General features: G+C 36.3%; 1 protein-coding gene across 5 annotated transcripts in view; it reads right to left on the reverse strand.

The window, feature by feature from the left end:
* LOC149796877 (uncharacterized) overlaps positions 1–24958 on the reverse strand; it is a 58298-nt gene extending 33340 nt beyond the window's left edge. The window contains exons 1-3 of one of the 5 annotated variants that reach the window (XM_089961525.1): positions 24699–24958; positions 4678–4746; positions 630–920 (exon numbers count right to left, since the gene is read on the reverse strand). In XM_089961525.1, coding sequence (XP_089817651.1) covers positions 630–920 — 291 coding nt within the window. In that variant the 5' untranslated portion in view covers positions 4678–4746; positions 24699–24958. Of the gene's footprint in view, positions 1–629; positions 921–4677; positions 4800–9129; positions 9265–12239; positions 12370–24698 lie in introns of those variants that run through there. The other 4 variants (XM_089961521.1, XM_089961523.1, XM_089961522.1 and 1 more) reach the window with 4 other exon arrangements.
* Between the last annotated feature and the right edge of the window lie 546 nt (positions 24959–25504).

The following is a 25504-nucleotide window of genomic DNA, read 5'->3' on the forward strand; positions in this document are numbered from 1 at the left end:
CACACACACATATGTACATACATATATACACATACACAGTCTTTTGTCATCATGTCAACATAATCATATCAACAAACTGCAACAACAACGCATCCTGCTGACATTTTGATCACAAATGCAATATAAGTATCTTTTGATCCCAACATAGGTCAATACTTAAACTACTGCTATTATGTAACTTTAACTGGAACCATGCTGAAATGTTGAAATGTTCAAAACTTTTCTAGCACATTAAACCAATGATACAGGTTAATTTAGGTATCTTTATTGGATTTAAATTTGTGAAGTCTCTTGTTCAGATAATTTTGGTAATACAGGGATTTTCAGATAATTTCAAAAATACAGGGATTGACAAATTGTATGTGGAATAAATGAATAGCTTGCACTTTGGCAAAGTATACAAGATTTGGACTAGTTCAATGTAAACTGTTAGCATTTCACATATTGTGTAGAGACCTCAGAAAGTTGTAGCCTTAAGTATATGCTGGAACACTGCCATACTTGAAATTTCAATTGTGCAACACAGTCTTAAAAAATTATCGTCATAGCCCAAATCTGAAAGATTTGCATAATTTAGGACTAATAATACAAATGAAAAAAGATGATATTTTATCATTTATTCAACTTACATCTACAATCATTGCTTCACCATTATCTGTTCTAGGTTCATTTGACTGAACTTCGCGTAGATACTTTTTGATAAACATTTGGATTTCCTCCAAAGTCTCACAGAAATCGTAGTCAATAAACCTGTCATCCAGAAACTTCATGGCTTTGTCAAAATCCCAGCTGTCCACTTCCTCCAAAGTAGGATATGTGCAATTTCTGACATATATCACATCAATTTTACCTGCTGCCTGATTGATGCCTTCAATTATGTCGGACTGAGTACTCTCTCCTCTGTCCTGTCTCGAAGACATCTAGAAAATAAATAAGTAAATAAATAAAAAGTTGTATTATTACCTCCAAGCATGGTTTTGTCTCCATAAACAAAGCATGCTTTTGGGGACAATTTAATGGAGTCTAATTAAAATTATTTACAAATTATATCTGAGAGAAGATTTCTTGCTATTGATATTGACGATGGGCTGTTATTTTTAATAGAATTTCCGGGACAGCTCTGGTAGCAAAGTGGTTAGAGCGTCCGCCTTGGATGTGGGAGGTTGCAGGTTCAAACCCTGGCCGAATCATACCAAAGACTTACAAAAATGGTACTAACAGCTGCCTCACTTGGCACTCAGCTTTAAGAGGTTAGTGTTAGGACTGGTTGGCCTGGTGTCAGGATAATGTGACTGGGTGGGACATCATGCTACATGTGTGCGGCATGATGCCCCAGTGCTAGACATCACTATAAACTGTCACACTGCAGACATCGTAGCGATATGACTGAAAGATTGTTAAAGCTACATTAAAAATCTAAATCACACACACACACATAGATTTTCAGGCTTTGCAGATTATCTCCCTTGTTTCCATTACATTTTTAGCATTGGTTTGATATTTACTGAACACTTGATTTTATGAAAAAAATCAGCAAGCAAGCACCCTGTCAATTGCAACAATAAAATTAAACTAGTTTGCCATCTCAGTTTAGATATTAAGCATCTGAAGTTTTAGTTTGATTCATCAACAATTAAATTAGACAGGACACTTAAATCAGTTGGTTGTTTATACAAATGTCTGCCCAAAAACACTGACCTTTTGAGTGATTGAAAAATGCATGCATATGTGATAAACAAACTGGAAGAAGAAACTAGGTATTTGACTAACGTAATTGAGTGAAATATGTGGATATGCAGCTTATCTCAAGCACTGAAGTTTTTTTAGATGACAAGGTAGGGTGGCCACACTGGATGTCAAATCAGCACCATTTTTAATTAGGATCAGCTAGACCTCAGAAGATGTCTTCAAGTGGAAAACCTGTGCTTTATAAGGATGAGTAACATCAACAAGATTTTCACGATGCTCACTGTACAGTCATACTGGATGTCCAATCCACTATCATTTAGCTGTAATAGGATTTTCAGGATGGCTGACATGGTGGCAACACTGAATGTCAGATCTGCATCATTTTCATTGAAGACCAACTAGACATCATAAGAAGTATTTTAGTAAAAAAATCAATGCTAACTGATACAACCATCCATTCAGGAGGAGTAGCAACAAGAAGATTTTCAAGAAGCTTACTTTACAATCCTACTGGATGTCGAAGTCATTTTCATGATTTCATGCAAACCATGGGATGAATGTGCGAGTAAAGTTTCAAGGCAATCCTCCAAGTAGTTTAGGAGTAGCGATAACAAACATCTACTAATGCATCATCCCAGAAGCCCTTCTGGTCTATGACTAAAAACCACTACTGTAAATTCAAAAGTATGAAATGGGCTTTTGGATACTTCAGGTTCTGTAATTCATTTTTATTTATAGACAACAAGCCTCAATTTTTTATTTTTTGTGGTCAATTAACGAATATGTAAAGATTAATCCTAAAAATATCCCATAAGTCTGGAAAACCAAAAAAATGTCTTCCCTAACACCAACTGATCTATATTGCTTAAGTATTAACAACTGATTTATTTTCACTTTAATTGCTTAAATGATAAAATATGAGATGGTACTCCACTCAGTCATGCACAAGATAAAATAAGAGATGGCACTCCACTCAGTCATGCACAAGATAAAATAAGAGATGGCACTCCACTCAGTCATGCACAAGATAAAATAAGAGACGGTACTCCACTCAGTCATGCACAAGATAAAATGTGAGATGGCACTCCACTCAGTCATGCACAAGATAAAATGTGAGACGGTACTCCACTCAGTCATGCACAAGATAAAATGTGAGATGGTACTCCACTCAGTCATGCACAAGATAAAATGTGAGATGGCACTCCACTCAGTCATGCACAAGATAAAATGTGAGATGGCACTCCACTCAGTCATGCACAAGATAAAATGTGAGACGGTACTCCACTCAGTCATGCACAAGATAAAATGTGAGATGGCACTCCACTCAGTCATGCACAAGATAAAATGTGAGACAGTACTCCACTCAGTCATGCACAAGATAAAATGTGAGATGGTACTCCACTCAGTCATGCACAAGATAAAATGTGAGATGGCACTCCACTCAGTCATGCACAAGATAAAATAAGAGATGGCACTCCACTCAGTCATGCACAAGATAAAATAAGAGATGGCACTCCACTCAGTCATGCACAAGATAAAATAAGAGATGGCACTCCACTCAGTCATGCACAAGATAAAATGTGAGATGGCACTCCACTCAGTCATGCACAAGATAAAATGTGAGATGGCACTCCACTCAGTCATGCACAAGATAAAATGTGAGATGGCACTCCACTCAGTCATGCACAAGATAAAATGTGAGACGGTACTCCACTCAGTCATGCACAAGATAAAATGTGAGATGGTACTCCACTCAGTCATGCACAAGATAAAATAAGAGATGGCACTCCACTCAGTCATGCACAAGATAAAATAAGAGATGGCACTCCACTCAGTCATGCACAAGATAAAATAAGAGATGGCACTCCACTCAGTCATGCACAAGATGTCAGAGGAAGCCAATCAGGTGAAACAAACAAGCAAATAACATCAGATATAATCAAATATACATGTCATCAATACAAATTATAAAACACTGATGGCAGTTCATGTTATTTCAACAACTACCAAAGGTACATATATGCAATAATGTGAGATTGATTAATATTCTTTATTATTCCATTTTCTGAAGATTTTAAGATAACTTAAAGATATGCAAATCAATGTAATACATAAAGGGAAAAAATAGGTAATTCAAGACATATGAAGTTTAATGAATTAATTATAAACTTTAAATCTAACTTTAGCAAATTGCAAACAAATACATACAAACATATCTTTTTAATACACTTTAAGTGTACACACTTTTAAGAGTATTGATTACAGTTACTTGTTCAGAGTTTCAATCTACCATAATAATGTTTTATGTTGAATTTGTTTGATTTAAAATACTAAGTAATATTTGGATGCAGGTATATGAACAAGCTGCAAAACTGCACTACATATTTTCCAACTGATATATGCAGACATGAAAGAATATATATATATATATATATATATATATATATATATATATATATATATAGAGAGAGAGAGAGAGAGAGAGAGAGAGAGAGAGAATTATAAATTTATAAATATACACCAGAAAGAACGGAAAGTGCTATCCCTGGATTCTATAGAAGAATGCTTGATACTAGTAGGCAGAATTAATATTAAATACAAATAATACTATCATACAGGTTAGAGAAATTTTAATTCGTACTCTACAGAGAATCGAACCCAGGTCCACGGATATACACACAAGTGCATAAAACACCAACTGAGTCGCATCATGTTATCATGTTTGGTGATGTGTGCTTAGTCGTGAGGGAATATGGGCTCATGTGTGCAGGGGTTGAACCACTGTAAAGTACAAATTAAAAATTCTCTAACCTGTGTGAGAATATTATTTGTATTAAATACATATATATATATATATATATATATATATATATATATATATATATATATGGTGTAATGAATGATCAATATATCAATAAATCAGTACTTTTTCATATCTATACCAATATCGATGCAAGAGATGAAGAATTCATACAAAAGGATACTTACTGTACTATGTAAAAGTTCCTTCAATCTTCAGCAGTGATGAATAATTACTGGTTATTTACCATCTCATTCCTTAAATTGAGAATTAGTTTGAGACAGTCATAGCAGGAAACAGGCACTCATTTCTGTCAGTAAGAAAGAAAAACTATTGGCAACATTACTCCTCTTTGACAAATTACCCAACACAAGGTAGCTAACTCACATAGTTTGAAATAGACACAAAGCAACAGAGAAACTATGCACAAAATGATCTGTAAAGTACTTAAATCATACATGGAAATAAGTCTGTAATGTCTCCTTTTATAAGGATATTTGTAATTACCAACTAAACGTGATTAAAAAATTTACCATGAATCTGCCAGGGGCAAGATTCTAAACTGCACAAATGAGTTCACCTTCTTAATTTGTAGAAGGGGACAAGAGCACTGTCAACAATTTACTTTCTAACTAGCAGAAATGAGTGTCTGTGGCCATGACATTTTGTTCTGTATGCATGAAGTACAACCAAAACGATCTGGCTTTTTAATTTAGTCATCTTATCTCCCCACAATCAGACTTTTCTAGATAAGATTTATTTTGCACAAGAAATTTGCACTTTTTCTTCTGTGAAGACAAGAACTTGGTAGTTTTAAAATACTCATGCAGTGTAAAACAAAGGCTGTGGTAACCAAGATGAGTACTGCACCTGATCAAATGGATCAACCTGAAATGGCAATCTGATTAAAATCATATCTCTGCTGTTGTACATGAAGATCTGACAGCGACCACTTATGAGTCATTTTCTAGTAACCTTTGAATTAGTCAATGTAAATGCAGCTTTCAGAAATAATAAAGTGAATCAAATCATTCGGCACACATTGATGCCCTTCAGCCATACTGCTCAGCCTACCAAACATGAAGATATAAGACTTCATTTGACTGGCTGATAAAATTAGCAATTATTGTAATAACGTAGGTAACCAGAATATGACCCCTAAGCAGCCAGTCAAGGTTGGGTTCTTGACATTTTTCAAAATTGAAGAGTCAACTGACCACTGACACCATAATCGCAAGAGTCAAAACTGAAATCTAAAGAGTCATTTGTTGGTAAGTCATAATCTCATAGCTGGATTGTTGTTCAAGAAGCAAACTAAAGTTCAAGATTTCTTGTCTCGTGCTAAATAAAGGGTAATGCTTGTACAATATTTTGTAACTGATGCTTATGATTTCTTACAACTTTAAAAGAATTATCCTTCTTTTCACAATTTTTACTAACATTCGTTTCTTTCGAGCCTGCAGGACGAAATGATCATTATGGCAGGTCATTTCTGAGATAGTGACAGGAAAGAAAAAACACTTCTTGAGCCATTGTGGTTAATCAATATGAGCCAGTGTATGAAAATTTACCTGTTAATGAAGAAGGAAAAGAGTTGTTTATCTCATACTTCACTGCCAAGATTTGTAAAAATAAACCCACAAGTATGTTTAGTTTCATTTACAAGATCATGGATGGGTGAAGACTGATGGCATTAATTATGATTATTAATAAGTTGCACACTTAACAGGCCCTCAATGGTTTTCTTGTCCAGATTTCCCCTTGAATAACTTTATTGTTGAGAAGAATAGAGAATGTCTTCTCTCTATCAGCCTTAAAATGGAGCATTGACAAAACAACAACTCTCAGCCTGTAAGAAACCTATAAGAAATAACAAACTTCAGTTTTTCAGTACTAGGTTTTGAAGGCTGCTGACTCTTCTCTAATACTGCTCCAAGTCAAGTTCGACCCAAGGAGTAAGTTTTGGCATTGAACATGAAATGTATTCCTGAACTACATATTTCTAAGTCATTATTTTCAGAATTAGGAGAAAGCCTGAACTGAACTAAACCATGCATGAACTTCCTTATATACTTTTCTAAAACATGTTGAGCAAGGCAAGAACAATCCAGAAATATAAAAATCAAAGGTCTGCAAAGTTTTACTAAATGGCTTGAAAGCCATCATGAACCAGCTTTGATCCCTTTAATATACAAAATATCTCACATCTGGCATCAGCTCTCCCGATTACAACAGTAAGGTAAATCAATTAACAGGTTGATGCATACAAATGTCAGCATTCATAACCCGATTGCCACACATCATTGTCCTGGTATAATATTTGTTCTAAAGTAGACTGCTTCCAACCCATTACTGTAATATGGGGAGAATATGCACAAATATGCTGACTGTTTTTGTCCTAAAAAATATTTTTATTTTTATTTTTCAAAAGCCATAGACTCTAACTATAAAATGGTGTGTACAGTAAGCATCTTAAAACTGGAAGTTTTGTTCTACCACAGGCAGAATCACATGCAAGTTGATGGACAATCAAAGAAACATGGATATTTGACACAGTTAACTGTTGGCTCTGACCAGTTCATATTGATTTTGCATAGGGGCTGATAAGGGGTAAACAGTAGTCTTGCACAGGGGATGGCAACCTGTGGTATGCGTGCCTCAAGATGGCACATCATGGTTTTGTGTGGCATGCAAAGGGCAGCCAAAAATCTTAATTTTAACAGTGTTACTCTCTTACTATTGCATGTGCTCGTTCATTTTTTGTAACTAATCTGGAAAAAAGTGGGACACTATGTGAAATAGATTGCCGACCCCTGGTCTAGCAAAGCTTGATCACTGGTGCATAGTCAGATAGTTGTAGACAGTGTATGCACAGTAGGACATTTTGCCAGAAGCAAATCAAAGGTCAATTAGACTGAGGCTCCAGCTGAAATCAATGTGCATCATAAAAACGCAGAGTTTGGAATATCGATGTGTCAGAAATGGAAAAAATTTGAATACCATACATCAAAACCCAAGGGTATGCATTTATTGAGGATCCAGCAAAAATGAGTCTAGGATGATATGTTTATTTCTGTCTGTAATCTGCATACTAGAAATACAACTGATATGTCAACACAAAACAAATGATACCACACCTTGAATGACAGACCATCTAAAGATTAAAAGGCTATGACATTTTTTATGTTTATTGATAATGTATCATATCATAGATTGTGTATCAGGAAACATATCAACATGTGTTCATCTTTGTCATTTTTATTTATTATTATTTCCTAATATAAATAATATGTGAATTTTTTGTAAGTAAAATGGGGAATTCTTGTGTTAATCACATCATAAAATTTGTAAACTTGATACAATTACACTGTCTGAAAGATAATGTGTAAGAATGACTACACCTAGACTGTATTATAAACATTATAGTTAAAGTCATATAGTATGTGCATTTACTAATTTTAAATTCAATATAAATTGTTGTTATAGAATTTAACACTAATTTTCTTCAACTGAAGTCAATTCAATTCTGATTATTGAATGCTCTGCAACTAAACTATCACCAAGAAACTTCCAAATGAAAATTATTGATCGCTAAGGACTTTTACAATGGTGGACATGTACTAAACTGTTTCTTAAAAATACCATGTCGAGTGGTATTGTCACAGTATATCATAGTACAAATCTTGTTTATCAACATGCATAGCTTTCATTGTGACATAACAGCATACAATATTCAATCCTGATTGTACTGTACCACACCATTAGGTTGATTTGGACCAAAAATGTCTATGTGCTATAACATTGATTTGCCATATGTACTTCTCGAGGCATTTAAATAATGACCGTGCAAAGGAATATGGATGTATAAGGATCCAAATAAAGTGAATAATTGCCACTTCAAGTTATGTATAACCAAATTCTAAAAAATGACACCCATTACCTAAATAGTTGCCACTGAATGCTACATAATCTGTGTGACTTTACTAAAATTACCAACAAAGATATTATACAATATACTTTACATATCAATATCAGTAATCTCAAATAAAATATTTGATGTCATATGTACAGTGCCATGATACAATTTCATACTGAATGCCATCTCCGACGTCATGTTCTGCGAAGATATTGATCTAGCCAAGTCCACAGATGCTTGACGCGAGCTTAATGTAAAAAAAAAAAAAAAAAAAAAAAGCAATAACCTGCACGAAGAAAATCATATCGAGTGACAAAATTTCCTCAGATGACCCAAATGACCCGTTCTGACAAACGACCGTGTCTACCATACTATAAACGAGTCTCTTTAAATAGTATGATAGAGCACAGGAGTCTGACATTTTATTAATAAAGCACGGCGAAATCTCTGACAACATGAAATCACCTCATCGGTAATATAAATGATATTACCAATAAGATGATTTCATGTTGTCAGAGATTTCGCCGTATTTTACTGATAATACGTCAGACACCTGTGGATAGTGATGGTCCTAAATATCTAGCCAAAGTAAACCTCCTATTTTCTTTTTCACATTGGATTTCGGGTGCAAGAAGGCAGGATCTGGGCACTTTTATATAAGTCACGTTAGCTATTAACTAATACATGACAATATAAAATCCTTTATGTATACTTATTGAAATACCTGCATAATCTAGTCCTACAATGTAAGACACAGCGTATATTGTTTTTGATTTAGTGCTAATGACTGACGCCCATAACGTAAAATATCCGAGTCGAGGTTGTACAGGTAGGACTGGGTATGACTAAAGTGCGAAAAGTTGCGAAAAGTTACGAAAAGTTGCGAAAAGTTGAGAAACGAGCGAAACGTTACGAAAAGTTGAGAACAGTTACACAAACTTACACAAAATTACAAAAAAAGTTGGGAAAAATACAAAAATTAATGTAAGCTAAGACGAGAAAAGTTGCCTTGAATTGAGTATTTAAGCTTATTTGTTCCCAAATTTCGGTCGGTCAAAGTTACAACAAAGTCATTTTCTCGACATTTTTTATTATTAAAACAAGTAAGTGGTAGCAAAGGTTTTTGTTATCTTCATTTGCATCAGTGTAAATACATATTTCGAAACAGCTATAAGAACTTGATTTTGGCGTCGAAAAATACAGTTAAAACGGGTGAGAAAAGTGCTTCTAAAATCTTTATTTTTGTTCTTTCAAAACAGCATACATATTTTAAATTTAAACATGAGTATTTATGTAAACTATTATCTCTCGTTTTTATTTTTTATTTTTGTTTTTGTTTTAAATTTTCTTTTTCCTTTGGATGTTGTTATTAATGGTAGTGATGTTTTTAATTTTACTGTTTTTCAAGAGTGTCCATGCATCATGCGAATGAATGCAGTTTCCTTCCATAAAGACTTCAAAGTCAATATCCATTCAAACGTTATAATTCTTCTTAAATTTCTTAAAATCAAAGTAGTGATTGAAAGCGTGGTAAGAGCATGTTGGGTCCTCGTCGCAGACGGTATGCCATGTTTGCGAAAAGGACCCCGTTTACTACAAGAACATATAAACACTCGTTATTAAAACTGTATGTTAAATAATTTTGAAAATCAGTTATTACACATCATAGTTTCATTTGTGAAACAGAAACACTGATTGCAACTGATAATAAAATATAGTCAATCCATTTCGCAGATAAGTAAGTCCTTTACGCGACAAGGATACATTCGCAAAAAGGATCTTTCTGGAAATACTTTATATACAAAAATATATATTAAATCCTATGTAGAATGAGTTATTGCACAATATAATTTAATTTGTCAAACAGAAGTATTGATTGAAACTGAAACTGAAAATAAAAATAGTCGGGTCGGTCTATATATATATATTTTAAATTTTAGAATTGCGATAATTTAAAAAAACACAAACGCCCATAATTCTGTCCTACTAGTTTCGAATTTACTGATTGCTTCATAATTTTTTAGTGTTTTACAATCTTTAACGAAATTGCTTTCTTCATACATTAAAGATACTACTGATTTCATTAAAAAGTTGAAGTATATTCCACAGCTATCTGATAAATCAATCCTGGTATCATTAGATGTAGCATCACTATATACCAAAATTCCGCATACAGATGGCATTAAAGCGTGTACATATTTTCTTGATAACTATCCTAATAATATCACACTATTTAGTGAAAATATTTGTAAAATAATAAAACTTATCTTGGAAAATAATTATTTTCAATTTAATAATACGAATTGCATCCAAATAATGGGTACGGCAATGGGTAGTCCTATGGCTCCTTCATACGCTTCCCTCTTCATGGATAAATTAGAAAAAGATTTTCCTCAAAACGAAAAGTTTAATCCATTCGTTTAGTTTAGAATTTTAGATGACATCTCGATGATTTGGAACCATTCATCAGAAGGACTAAACAAAATTCATTGATCGCCTAAATCATTTTCACCCGACGATTAAATTTACTTTTACTGCATCTAGTTCGCACGTTTCAGTCTTCGATGTAAATGTAATAATAAATATTGATAAAAATATCTCTACAAATATTGAAGTCAAGGGAACCAATATCCACCAAACATATTTCCAAAATAGAAATTATCCTACACATATAATTGATTCTGCGCTGAACAAAGCCCGTAATCAGCATGAGGCTTTAAAAACAGCAAAATGTACAATAGAGAAAAATATAATTCCTTTTACAATACAATATAATCCTTCATTACCTAATATAGGCCTTATGATTAATAAATACTGGAGTCTCCTAAATTAACCAAATAAAACAGTGTAAAAACACTTTACAAAATTAGACCAATTCATGCTTGTAGAAGACCCAAGAATTTGCGAGATGTTTTTAATTAGAACTAAACAGAAAGAAAATTAAAAAAATATATTTTTCATCATTTAAATGCAACAGACATCAGTGCTTTCAATGTGCAAATATAAGAGAAAGTAGTTCTAATTGAAGAGCCAATACAAAAGAAGTATTTTCTCTACGTTATAACATAAACTGCGTATCAACTTATGTGATTTATTTGATAACCTGTAAAAAAAATGTAACATGCAATATGCTGGACAAACACATTTATAAAATGTTAATATTTCAATAAATTTTAATACTAATAATCACTCTACTCGATTTTTCTTTTATGCCAATAGATATTGTGCATGAAGATATGAACACACTCATAACATTATTGGATTCATACTTTGTAAGATAATGACCTTGATATCAAGGCACTATATAAAATTGTATAAAATGTTAATTAAAATATTGATATGTTGTATATCCTTTATGAAAATATAATTGTATGTATGACTGTTTGTCTCTATTCTATTATTTTACTTTAATTTTAAATGAACTTTTCGTAACTTTTCGTAACTTTTCTCAACTTTTCGCACTTTCGTAACTGTTCCCATTTTAGTCAAACCGTGTAGGACTACTGTATAATCGTGTTGTACAGAACTTCTGTCAGACGCATTTTTTTGTATTTAACTTTAGATCACCTCGTCCTCAAGTGCATTACAAAACGGAAATTAAATAAAACACAGATAATTAAACAGTATGTCCAAGAATAACACAAGTACCTTGAAAAAGTACTAACACAGCACGTGAGTGACATTTTAAATAGGTCAACTGCGAGTCTAGTCATATCCATGTTATTTGGACATAGTACACAATTAATTTTACTATATGTTCTCTACATTTGTTTCTCAGTACTGACCTTTCCACTGTGTGACAATCAATGCAAATCATAAGTTAATCTAAAATACCTTCAAAGATGACTTCACGGTGAAGTTCTTGTCAAAGGTTGACCTGCTCTTTTTTTAGATTATTGACTGTCAACATAACAGCATGTAACCAGAACACGAATTTCACTTCCGGATCATCACCAAGGCCTTATTACTCACTGTGCACTGTCGCCAAAATACATACAGACAACAACACCCTGAGCTCATATTATCAAGAATAAACAGTTACCTTTAAATCCCTACCAAAAATGCATAAATAAAACTCTTCTATCACCACCAAAATGAGAGAGGAAAAAATGTTTAAAAAATAGACTAGAACTACATTCGTGGGTACTGAACTGGAAGTATCAATTGTGATGTAATTCCATTTGTATGAAACGGAGCTGCCTAATACACATGATTGGGCGTATGGTCATAACGCGGACTGTTGGCCAGTTTTTAAAAAAAAGCATAATTTTTTTTATCACACACATACCGTATACAACATACAAGATACTACTGTTTCAGTATCAATCGCAGTTCCATTTTAAGTTTTCAATTATTTAGAATCTTCGGTTGAGCAATTTTTCTAGACTTCACCAGCATATTCTAAAATGGGACGAATGATTAGTGTATATAAGTTTCGCTATTCTGTTAAAGAATGTTTTAAGCCACGAGCAACACCTACTTATTGAGGGACTGACTTATTCTGCGTTAGATTTGAATTGTACCAGCTAAATACTGTGCGAGACTGAAGGTGGGGTATGATTCAACAGTGAATCAGGAAAGTGACTTAAACATAATTGGTAAAAGTTAATGATAAGGTCTAGTTTCATCACCATGCAGGAAACACCGTCAAGGAAACTGTAATACATGTAATGCACACGTGACCACAAATACCCCTATTTATAAACTAAATGTAATAAAGAGGACATTCCAGCGTTGCATCCACTGACTAGAGAAGGACGCTAAATGTAATAAAGAGGACATTCCAGCGTTGCATCCACTGACTAGAGAAGGACGCTAAAAGTGACGTTTTGTATCACGGTAAATTCGTACCCAAACAGTCATGTGTTTCTTCACAATTCTAAAGAAGGTGCAATAAAGTAGGAAACGTGGAGGGATGTCTAGACCGGGATTAATCTGACACGGTTTTCAGAGCTATGCAATGGTAAGCCAAAACAGCGCTGGATGGAAAAAAGAGAAATGAATGGAAAAATTAACACTGAAGATAGAGCACGTAAATTAACACCTCTTAAGTACAGAAAACTTAACAACTTATTAAATATCAGTTAGCAAGAATTGTGTAGGCACATTTTAGTTGTGTATAATCATAACGGTTTTTTCTTTTCTTTTTGACGTCATGTATATTATGATATCGTATACTTAATGTCAACCCTTGCTTAGTGGACGAGACAAAAATGTACCCCCCCCCCCCCAGTAAACAAATTGCATGGGGCGTAATTTTGTCTTTTCTTCCTCAGACTGATATCGGCAAATCCTTTCCGCAGATGCAGTCTGGGCAGACCGAGACTATAAGCTCTCATTTCCTCGGCACATAGTTAACGATACATTGGAAGTGCCGTTAAAAGAACCAATCAACCGTATCGTGCTTTATTCAGGGCCGACACGAAGGGGGGGGGGGGGCAACCGGGGATAGGGGATATATCCCATTAAGAGGGCCGGGCCGAACAACACTTTAATTTTATAAAATAAAATTTTTGTTTGAACAAGAACTAGGAGAGACCAGGGTATTTCTTACCCCGGGGCAGCTGATCGCTCTATACGGCCCTGGATTTACTGACGTTAATTTAGTTAATCCATGCAATGGATTTTTTCTGGGACACTTTTGGGGTTTAAAAGTCCCAATGCCAAGAATGCATTTTTATTTATTAATTTTACCCCAAGCCACACCCCACTCCCACCCCAACCACTCCATCCTTCAAAATAATTTTTAAAAAAAAAAGCCGCAGCTGAACAATAGCAATAAATTAAGTGCGTTTAATGCACTGCTGAACTTGCCAGGTTTTTTTGGGGGGGGAGGGAGGCTGATGGCTCCTAAAAATCTGGCATAGAAACCAAATGTACTTATCTGTGGAGTGTTCACTGCTATAAGTTGGTAGATGACTTGGCCACATGTCGTTACTAAAGGGCTCAAAGAAAAAATGTCTTCGCTCTGAGATACCAAGATCGAAGGGAAAGGGTGTTAGTTTTTTATTTTGTATTTTTAACGTAGCTTTGATAATTGTAGTCATATCTGTACGATGTCTGAAGTGTGGCAGTTCATACTGATGTCTAGCAATGTAACATCATGCCGCAGACATGTATCATCATGTCCCACCCAGTCACATTATCCTGACACCAGACCGACTAATCTTAACACTAACATAATAATGCTGAGCGCCAAGCGAAGCAGCTGCAAGTATCATCTTTTTTATATGACTCGGCCGGGGTTCGAACCCACAACCTACCATAACTGTGGCGGACGCTCAGACCACTTAGACTACCGGAGAGGTCGATGGGAAAACGAGGAGATGGTAATGTGGGACCGCCAGAAGGCGGGTCTCACAGCATCATACAGTGAGGAGTGATTCAAACAGGATCAATATGTAGCAATTACTGCGCCTTCGTGCTATTTAATTCGCATGATATTAAAGGTCCCTATCAGTGAGGGACTCAGACGCTCTCTTCACAGTAAAGATACTCCATCTGAAACAGTGAACGCCTAAATATCCGTTGAACCCGTAATAGGTAGGCTGAGACAATTCGGATCCTTCATTCTCCATTTAGAAGATGCCAAATAAAACCTGAAAGCCCTAACTGGGTAAATTAGTCTATTTTGATCATCAACAGCTCAGAACAGAAAATGGGGATGTCAACATGAAGGTGAGTTATTTGAAGGTAGCTCAATTTCAGCCAGAATGGCAAAGAGGATAAAAAGTATCATTGATATCGTTGAACTGTAAATAATCACACTAACCGGTAGAGTAGGTCTTTGAACCACGACTGTTGGTGCCACGGGATTCGGGAGTGGGAGCTGTTAAGATGACTCGAGCAGTGAAGATCCTACATTGGAGGTGCATCTACTGAATTATTTTGAAGGGCTCCGCCTACAGACGATCCCGCATTAGACAGAAACTGTCCACTACGTAGGTCATCTGATCTGGTACTGGAGAGGCATACAACGGAGCATGTTGTTAAGCCTCTTTGCGAATAATAAGTCCACTTAGGGTCTCCTGTACAGTTCGAAAAGTGAATCTGCTACCAGCTGGTGTAGAAGCTATTACGAGACATTGAGACAGACTGTCCGGCAGGATATTCATCTTGCTTGGATAAAGATGGTCTGAGAGAGCAATCTCCTGAGTCTGTCCATCGGGGAATTTTCCAGTGCTCCATACATGAAGCCCGTGTACCTCCCTGGCGCATGGGGTACGCTATTACTGACGTGAGGCAGTGCATAATGCAATGATACTTTATGAGGTTAATTTAATCCTGTAAGGCTGGAAACATTATCAGCATCTCGAAGTTGTTTATATGAGGATTTCTTCGTCGTGGGACCAAAGTCAGTGAAGAACTTAACATTTTGGCTCCAGGTAAATACCCCATCCCGAATCTGATGCGTCAGTGTAAAGGAAGGGTAGCGTTTGCATGTGTGAACTGGCCATAATTTGGCCACCAACGCAGGTGGTGAAACAAAATCTTATCCGATGGGCTCAGAGATGCTGCAGAATTTTTATGCGGTCTCTGGTTTGATAAAACCAGGAACCAGAGAGGGCGCATATGAAGTCTCCTTGTGTGAGTGGAAGATGGTATGCATCTCTAAGATCGATGGAGATCGCCCAATCATAGGGCCTTATGGCGTTCCTGAAGGAGGTGGTAATCTCCATCCTGAAGCATTGTCCAGGAAGATATCTGTTTAAAGTAGAAAGATCCATTATGAGTCTAAACTTTCCGCCTTTTTGACACCAGAAAGACCCATGATTAGAAAACAGGAGTCTGATGGTTTTCTACCCTCTCGAATGAGTCCTTATGCAGAAGGGTGTGTTAACTGTGATAGTTTGGACTGGCGATTGAAAATGGGGGTCCGTCATAACGAAGGATGTTCTAGAACGAATCAGGTAGCCATATTTTAAGGTGGAATGGACCAACATATTCTTTGTGTTGCCCGATGAAATTAAAACATCAAATTAGACTACTTCCTATCAGGACTCCTGAACGAGCAGGAATCAATGGAATCGAATGTGGAAACAGTTCATGTAGAAAGGTTCGGTAATCCTCTAAGTCCAGAACACTGTCATTGACTTCCTTCCTCGAAATTTGATGCAACAGTGAGGATACGTTTTATACCCAAGAATCGATCATCTTATACTGTGGAAATAGCAATGGTTTCATTCTGATTTGGCGTTTCACTTGTATCTTGACAAACTCTTTGTAAATATGTTCACGTAGCTCCAAATGTAGATTCTGAATGTGCTCTAATAGACTTGACAGTAGCAACAACAGGGTGGCTTTCGACGGTAGAGGAGCGGCAAGAACGTGCCGCATCGCTGATGTCGGAGAGTACGGCATCACTCTGGGTGCAAGGCACAGAATCGCCCTAGAGTTCACTTGTTGTTAACTTGGAGTCTGTCGTGAGTCCATCACTCGATTGCTGTGAAAAATTATTCATTATCTTACCAGGTCTGCGTTTGTATTCGCAATGAAGTGTTTGTCTTGCATCTTTCTCCTTTTTATAATGGAGCTCACAGTGTCTGTACTGTTAAGTGTTACAGTATGCAAGTCGCACTCGTTTCTGGTACACAATCTGATAGACTTTATCAAAAGGTCGATTGACCTTTTGGTGGTTTTGTAAACGTACACTTTCTTTGAATCCACTGTTTCCATGCAAAAGCCTTGCTCTTGTCTGGACCTCAACGCTTCGTACAAGACATCAAAGCTGACTACTTGACTAGGTCGATAGTTGAGTGTCAGTCTTTTAACTTCGCACTTGGTATGAAATTATCCATGTCCGTCTCAATGTTGGTATCCAAATTATTTTGGGCTACTGCTAGCAACACTATTAAGTATTAAATTTATCTTCTGCTTGTTAGTCCGTCTAAACGCCTGAACGGTCCCCTTCGACGTTTGCGTGATGGCTATCTGGACGATGGATCTGCATAAGGCTGTCAGTTCCTTACTAAGGGACTCGATCTCCTGAATATTCCATTGCATCATACACTTTTAAATGGACATGACTGTTACGTACGCTGCAGTGATGATATTTCCAAACTCGTCAATTGTGTTATATTCGTCAGTCCTTTGTAGTTTACCAAGCTCTAATCTTCGCGGATGATTTGAACGTGTTTCATGAGATTTTCTTTGTCGTTCGCCAGTTGAAAGTAGCGACTTGGATCTGCGAAGACGTCGGTCCTGGGCAACATTGGACGTTGTGTTAATTTTCCCCACAAACAATTTAAAATGACTTTAGCAAACGCTTGTCTTCGTTTGTTTTCTACCACGTGTTACAAAGTAATGCTTTGTAAGGCTTGGTACCTTTCTCGTAATGTCTCTTTGTTTTCTACAGTCTGACACAAAGATGGATAGCCACTAGCTTCTTCTTTCAATTTTGGAAATTCGCTGACGTAGCCAGAAGAAATTCTTTTATTGGAGTCGTCGACCCTTTGGTATCGTTCTGTGGTAGGAAAGTGCAAAATTTCGTATACTTTTAACGGTTGGTATGCCCGATCCAGAGTAAGAAACGATTCAACACTCACCCAAGTTCCAGTCATACCGTGCTCTTCGTGCCTGTTGCAACAAAGGTTGGTCTTAATTACGTGTTTCATCACACGCGCTGAATAAAGACAACATCAGTTTTCCTTGGCAATGATATCGTAAGACAGTGAGGTACCAGTTGGTTGGAGGTAAAACTTTGCATTTGATTAACCCTTCGTATTGGCGAATGTGTTCCACGTCGATGTGTTCTGTCAACCTTTCAGCGCATTCTGTAGGGAAGTGAGCACGTTTGCGCACCCAAGGATACAAGGAACATACATCAATGTATTTAATTTCGTCTCGTTGAAATTCATCCACGTCATACAGAAAACGTGTCGCATTGGTTCGTCCTCCAAACAATCTTCGCCTTGGATTCAAAGGTTCGATATCCACCGCGTCGTAACTTGCAGCAGCCCGTCTTAATTTTTGTTTTGTAACGTTCATGATAATTGTGCTCCCACATTTTTATCACTTGAACATGTGGCCCGTGGAGTTATTTCCTGCGGCCCGCAACGACACCATGAATTTGTAAAATAATTAATAATGCAAACTTTTGCACCACAGCTAGCCAATTTGGATAAAAATTTCATTTCTACATCGCTTACTTCTTGTTTCAATATTTCAACTGGCTACCTTTTTATGTGAGCCACTTTCACTGTATGAAAAGGTTTCAGTGATGCGGCTCTTGGGCCATTGTACTAGTCCTAATTTGGACCTCATGTGATCGCGCCTTGAGACCCCTGTTCTAACCTCAAGCCTTCATTTGTCTGTTTGCTAGTACAACTGTTCCATGGTGAACTCTTAGAAAGGACGTTTCAGGTTTCCTTGATGAAACTAAGTAACGCATCCGTTAAAATAACGATCCTTGGAGTTCGCATAAGATCTTGGGGTTTTCTAAATTCCAGACATCAAGAGGAAAACAGTTTTCTCCACTTTTTCGAGCATGTGGTATCCATTTGTTTTCACTTTCACACAAGTAATGAAGCCAACGCAAAACTTTGTCGGAATATCGATGGTAGATCAAAAGACAGAATTGAAGGGCTATGACGGATATTTTATTATCAGGCATGAACTTCTTTCGATAGGATACACTTCACACTTTAGCGATGGTACAAGCTTTCTTCTTCTAAGGATCGATACCTCCGTGATCCAGAAATAATTGTTGAATGTTCCATCTCAACGGCATATGTCCACATCAGACTGGCAATATTTCAACATTTCTTCTTGAAATTCAAACGGGTTTGAAGAGTGAGCCAGGTAGAGAGAATATAATAGTTTCACCCAAATGAAAAACACAACAATTAGATTAATTCTACTATAAGATCTTAAGGCAAGAATGAGTAATTCTTAGATAAACAAGATTATAAACCCATCTACTTGACATCGGACGCAATTATCATTTTCTGGAAATATTACGTCACTTAATGGAATTTTCCATTCTAGACAATTATAAGATCAGAATCAAACATGTATGTTTTAACTCAATTCAGTTAAACATTTTTACATTAATAATGATCTGAATATTTAATCCACAATCACAGATAACATTTTAGTTATGTATTCTCTTGTTTTTTTTCTTTACCCCCAACAAGGTCGCTGTTTATATACACAGTGAACTTGATTTTGGACAAAGTCAAGTACAAAATACAAATGTAAATAACAAGATCATTAAGAAAAGCCAACAAATAATACAAATTGAAAATACATAACAAAAGGCATACATATAACAAGTTCATGAGATCATGAATGGGATATGTTTAGGCCGAAAATGAATTGATATGCAATAGTTCTTTTGTACAAAACTCGGTAAAAGCTTTGTAAAGAAGTAAATCCTGGGCCCCAATACTAACATATCTGCCTGTGTGACTGGAATAATAATAATAATAATAATAATAATTATAATGACAAACTTGGAAGAGTCAGAGTTCATACCATACAAAGAGAGCATGATCATTTTTATGTAACCGACTCCTCGTCATTTGTCACCGATGTTCAACAACGCTGTCATTTTCTAAGTATGTATCTATGTATGTATGTTGTGTGTGTGTGTGTGTGTGTGTGTGTGTGCGTGCTTGCGTGCGTGCGTGTGTGTGTGTGTGTGTGTGTGTAAATTCCTAAGTCTAGTATATTTTCCAAGAATGAAAGATTAACTTTACGACACGGCCGAACTGTATCGTGCCAGTTTAGACCTAAGGTTCCCTAACTATACATGCAATCCTTGCAAGGGACGGGCCTGGCTGACCTCAAGTTCCCTAACTATACATGCAATCCTTGCAAGGGACGGGCCTGATGGGCCCGGCCGACACAGCATTCTCATCAAAGTTATCAAAATAATTTGACACCATTTTCCTGGATCTCACATTCCACGAGGTTATTCATTTTACCATTTACTTCGACTGACTAATAATAGCTACATTGTTTACTGAAACCAATTTGCATTTAAATTTTATACAACGCTAAGAATCTAGAATCAGAGCTTATGACAAATATACATATATGTGTTTCATTTCGAATCATTTGTTACATTTGGTCCCATTAGTGTCGAGTGGTGACGTGTTTAATAAATTAACAGATAGTGTTTTTTGCGTAGAGGAACAGTTCGAGCACTGAAAAGTACCCTGTGCAATTTAAACCTGCATAGACCGGGAATAATATTCAACTGCAGAAATAAATGTTTTATTTCCTATGGTATAACATATTTGCTAGCCAAGGTTCCGATATGTTCTCCTATCTAGATGTAGATAGCGTTAATAGATCGGAACCTTGGCTAGCGAATATGGTGATACAAAGCTGCGGTGATTTCCGAGGGCGCGTCCATATTATTTATAGTATGACCCTTGTAACAATATTACTTTATTTTTTACTGGAGGATGGGGATTGTTTCTTCTCGAGAGGGTGTGATTATTTTCAACTTATTAGTCTTTTAGCTGCTGAGTCGGTTAGTTTTTAGATAGCTCATTTACAAACCAAAAGTATTCCCCGGGACCGAAGCTTACACGTTTTAAGATAAAACATTAAAGGTAAATTGTAATCGAGCTACCGCTTATTTTTCCCACTCCGTTGCAGAGAGTTAGACAGTTATATATCAAATACGGAATATCGAAGGGCAGGGGAAACTGTAGTACTAATATTAGTACCCTTACTCGTACCTCGTGGACAGGGTACTAACATGAGCATATACGTTTTAATGGAGCAAGCCGGGTGTGATTCACACCCGGCGCTCTTTTAGCCTAATAATAACAGTTTAAACATATTCCTTGCATATAATCCAATAAATTGAGTAGTCCTCTTATTTAATACCGGAAGTATCGAAAATCATTGTAGAAATAGTTGTAAAATCTCGTTTACCTTTTTTTGCCAATATTTTCGTTTAGATCGTCCGCCATATTATTTCAGATAATGATTACTTCCGTTCTCAGCCTCGTTTGTTTGTGTGCCATATAAGGACATTGACGCCTTATTTGGAAATGTAAACAAATCGTAGTAAAAATTTGGCGCCGTTTGGGTCAGAAATTTTGCGCATTAAAAGCAAATACGGTTTATCGGCAACTTTGTAATTCCACCAAGAAGCGATTAATCGCCACTTGATTGATAATAATATAGCGTAGAATATCCAAAATATTGTCTGGCAAGCCTTACGTAGAAAAGCGGTCACGGCGAGAGTCTCGCGTTATTTGTCATGGCGGACAGGATAAGGTTAGAGTAACCATACCAATTTATTTTATTGTGTAAGGGCTTAATACATTCAAAATAAGCCAAACTTCTTTCACAACATGATTATACTTATGTAGTTGATTTCTACACTGTTTGTTTTTTTTGTTTTGACTTTAGTGATGATTTTTTTTTTTTTTGTCCATTACATGATATGGGATCGGTTCGTAGCCTCAACCACACCAATTCAAGTTGAGGCTACGACATCGTAGCTAGGGAAACTGGTATAACGGTACCAATTGCACAAGTCACGGTGGGCGGAGCTTAAGGCGTATGGAACATTGTATTTCAAAAGAAACAACAAAACTAGCTGTGATTGGTGCACTATGTAAGAGCTGTACTTTCTGTTAGGCTTTAAAAAAAAGTTGTGCCTCCTGGCAACATGTAAGATGATGTTAATTCCTATCTAGATGATATTTTGTATTTTTTATGATTTTTTTAAAATGTGGTACACATGTCTGAAACTGTGTCAGTTGTGACTAGATAACTCTTACCCCTGTCTAGTTCCAGCAGAGTTATCTCTCTTAAATGCAATGGCGTACCTGGTTTTGTCCTTGTCAAATTGAAAATCTAACACTGCTCTCTAGAAAAGTGTGATATGCACGCTAATGTAGGATAGAAAATATATTTATTTCTCCAAACATTAGCATTAAGGTCTATGGAAAAACAGTTGGTACCGTGATACCAACTCGGTCGATGAAACCCTAATAGAATAACCAGATGATGCATTTCTAACTATATGTACTGAGACATGTGCGTCCGCAGAATTAAGGGGGTGAGGGTGGATATGCAAACATTTAGTGGTCAAAATAGGTCTAGACATGTTTTAAGTCAAGTGTCCTTACTCCTTTCCCCTATGTGCGGGCGTCAATGTACTGAGATGTACCGTCATGTTTGTAAAACCATTCCAAACGATCGCAAATCCCTAAATAGTTAATTAGGAGGCTACCACACCTAGGGCCGTAATATCCAACAGGCACAGTAGGCGCTGTGCCTAGGGCCACGCTACTGAAAAGTGTATGCACAAAGAGGTAGTCATGTCAATGTCAGTCGATTTATTAAAGAAGCACATAGGGCCTACACTGACCTTAATCCGGCCCAGATCACACCACGTCGATTTACTTCATCACACTCGTATTTGCAAGAATGCACAGTAGACATTTCCAGTCATGTACATTTACAAAACTATGTTAAACCTACCTTGTGTTTCTATGATTTTACAGCTGAAAAAAGAGACGAGAGAATCTTTTTGCATGTGTGCGTGTGTGTGTGTGTGCATTCCGATGCGTGCGCAGGCTAATTGGAATATTGTAACATATATTGGAAAGAAAGAAGGAAAGACAAAAATGACATCACTCAGCGAAGTTTATGTTACTAAATTACAATGAAATATTGAATTTAGGCTATCAATGATTAGAACAAATGCACATTTCTAGAACATAGTTAATGATATATACGTCTGTCATTATGGATATATTAAGTTTGTTGTTTCTTTTTCACGTGAAACAGTTCATCTTTATCGCGATGTCGTGGGGTTAAGACAACGCCTGATAAGTCAGGTTTATCTACAGTAGGAACTTCGTGTCAAGGTATGCATGCATGCATGTATGTATGTATGTATGTATGTATGTCAAAAAAGAGAGTGTCTTGAAGGGAATGACGTTTTACTGGGCAGAAAGAATTTCCAGGAATTCAAGATATTACCATTTCTTTCGTTTAACTGTCAAGTGTTGAAACTATCTCTGATATTCTTACAAAATAACAAGGTCTTAACATTAGCTGCTGTGGTACGTATAGTGGATATCAACTTGACTCCATTTTCATTTAGGACAAAGTAAACATCGTTAGATGCCTTTTGGTGAAAAACTCACTTCATAATGAGCATCCATGGTGGTGGTGGTGGGGAGTGATAACAAAATGTGAAAGTTTGTCATCGTGGCATCCATACTGGATGTATCACTAGAACCATTCTCATTTAGGATTTTGCCCCCCATCACCCCCACCCATTCAAGGGAGTACTGACAGCAAGATTTTTAAGACAGTCGTCGTGGCAGCCATATTGGATGTACAACTTGCACCATTTTCTTTAGGAACAAGTATGCATCATATGAAGTCTATTTGGTGAAAATATGCTGATATAGGCCTCAATTTGGAAACGAATAGAAATATCGATTTTTTTTCTCAAGATATGAATTTCCTTTCAAGAAGAATAGCAATAAAGAAAATTTCAATGTGGCTGCAGTGGCGGTCATATTGGACGTTAGAGCGTCACTATTTTCCTTTAAGACCAACTGAACATTACAAGAAGTCTTCTGGTGAAAATCCCACGTCAGTATGACTTTCTGTTCAAGTCGAGTTTTGACAACAATATTTTTAAGATGGCTGCCAGATTGGATTTCATATCGGCACCATTTTATTTAGGACCATCTAGACAACATAAGAAATCTTTCAGCGAAAACTTCATGTTGATACGATACGAAGATCAATTCAGGAGGAGTAGTAATAACAAGATTTTCAAGATGGTTGTTTTGGGGGTCATATTGGAAGTCAGATAAGCGTGACTTTTATTTAAAACAACAAGATATCATATGAAGTCTTTTAGTGGAAATTCTATAGCAACGATCTAACGAAAACAAGATTTTCAGGATGGCCGCTGCTGTGACCATATTGGATGTCTGAGAATCACCATTTTCAGTTCGGACAAGCTGGAACAGGGATTAGTGTGTGTGTGTGTGTGTGTGTGTGTGTGTGTGTGTAATGTTTCAAGACAATCCTCCAAGTAGTTTAGGAGGAGTACCTATAACAAACTTGTGCTAACCGATGGACTAAGAAGGACGACGGACAACAGGTCATACCATAAGTTCTTCTGGTCTATGACCAGTAGAACTGATTATATCCATCATATTAGCTGCTACAGAAACAATTATCCGGATGTTAAACTGACTGAAAAGAAAATTCCAGGCCCCTCTCCACCCCACCCCACCCCTAAACAAAGAAAATTATGTGTGCAGTCTCAAAAAACTAGCAGTTTTCACATACCTTCATCTAAATGCATCACTTTGGAGTTTTCAGCCTTCAGTAAGCACGGATTATCCTCCTTTCAGTACGTCTGTATTCACGAATAGATGCAAAGAAACAATGTATAAAATGTGTGTACCTTGATGTGACATTAAATCACAGTAATACAGTTTGCTATACGACATAACAATTTTATATGCTGAGTCGAGAATTCCCCCACAATGACACTGATAAGCGAAAAAACACCGAATTAGATCACACGTAGTATATCAGTTGTAAGTTCCGCCCCCTTAGCGTAACATGATTCTGAGTCATTGATGTTAACGTAATGGTGCATTTGTGTATTTATTTGTGTTAACATTGTAGGCTGGATTTAAGAGAGGCTTTGACTTATGAGCCATCTAATACAAAATAATGTCTACATCGTTAAATGCATTTGTTTATTACTTTGCTTTAGTTCAAGCATTCGTCGAAACATACCTCACTAAATAAACAAAAGTACAAAAGAGCTCAAACTATAAAGAATAATAATAATAATAATAATAATAATAATAATGAGGACTTTGTATAGCGCCTAATCTTGAGAAGCTCTAAGCGCTTTACAACATTAGACAACACCTATAAGATAAAAAACATATAATGATATGATTACAAAAACAAACACCATGAAATTAGAAAACATAAAAAACATGCTGAAATATTTAAGGTAGGAAACATTATTAGGTCTTTAAGTTTGTTCTTGCAGTCGAAATAAGTGCGTTTTGAGAGCACTCTTGAATGGGATCAATGTGTCTTTGCGTCTAAGTTCAGTGGGCAATTCATTCCAA

Source organism: Sinohyriopsis cumingii, chromosome 6 (genome assembly GCF_028554795.1).
Source record: "Sinohyriopsis cumingii isolate HCF-2022 chromosome 6, ASM2855479v2, whole genome shotgun sequence".
Lineage (NCBI taxonomy): Eukaryota > Metazoa > Mollusca > Bivalvia > Unionida > Unionidae > Sinohyriopsis > Sinohyriopsis cumingii.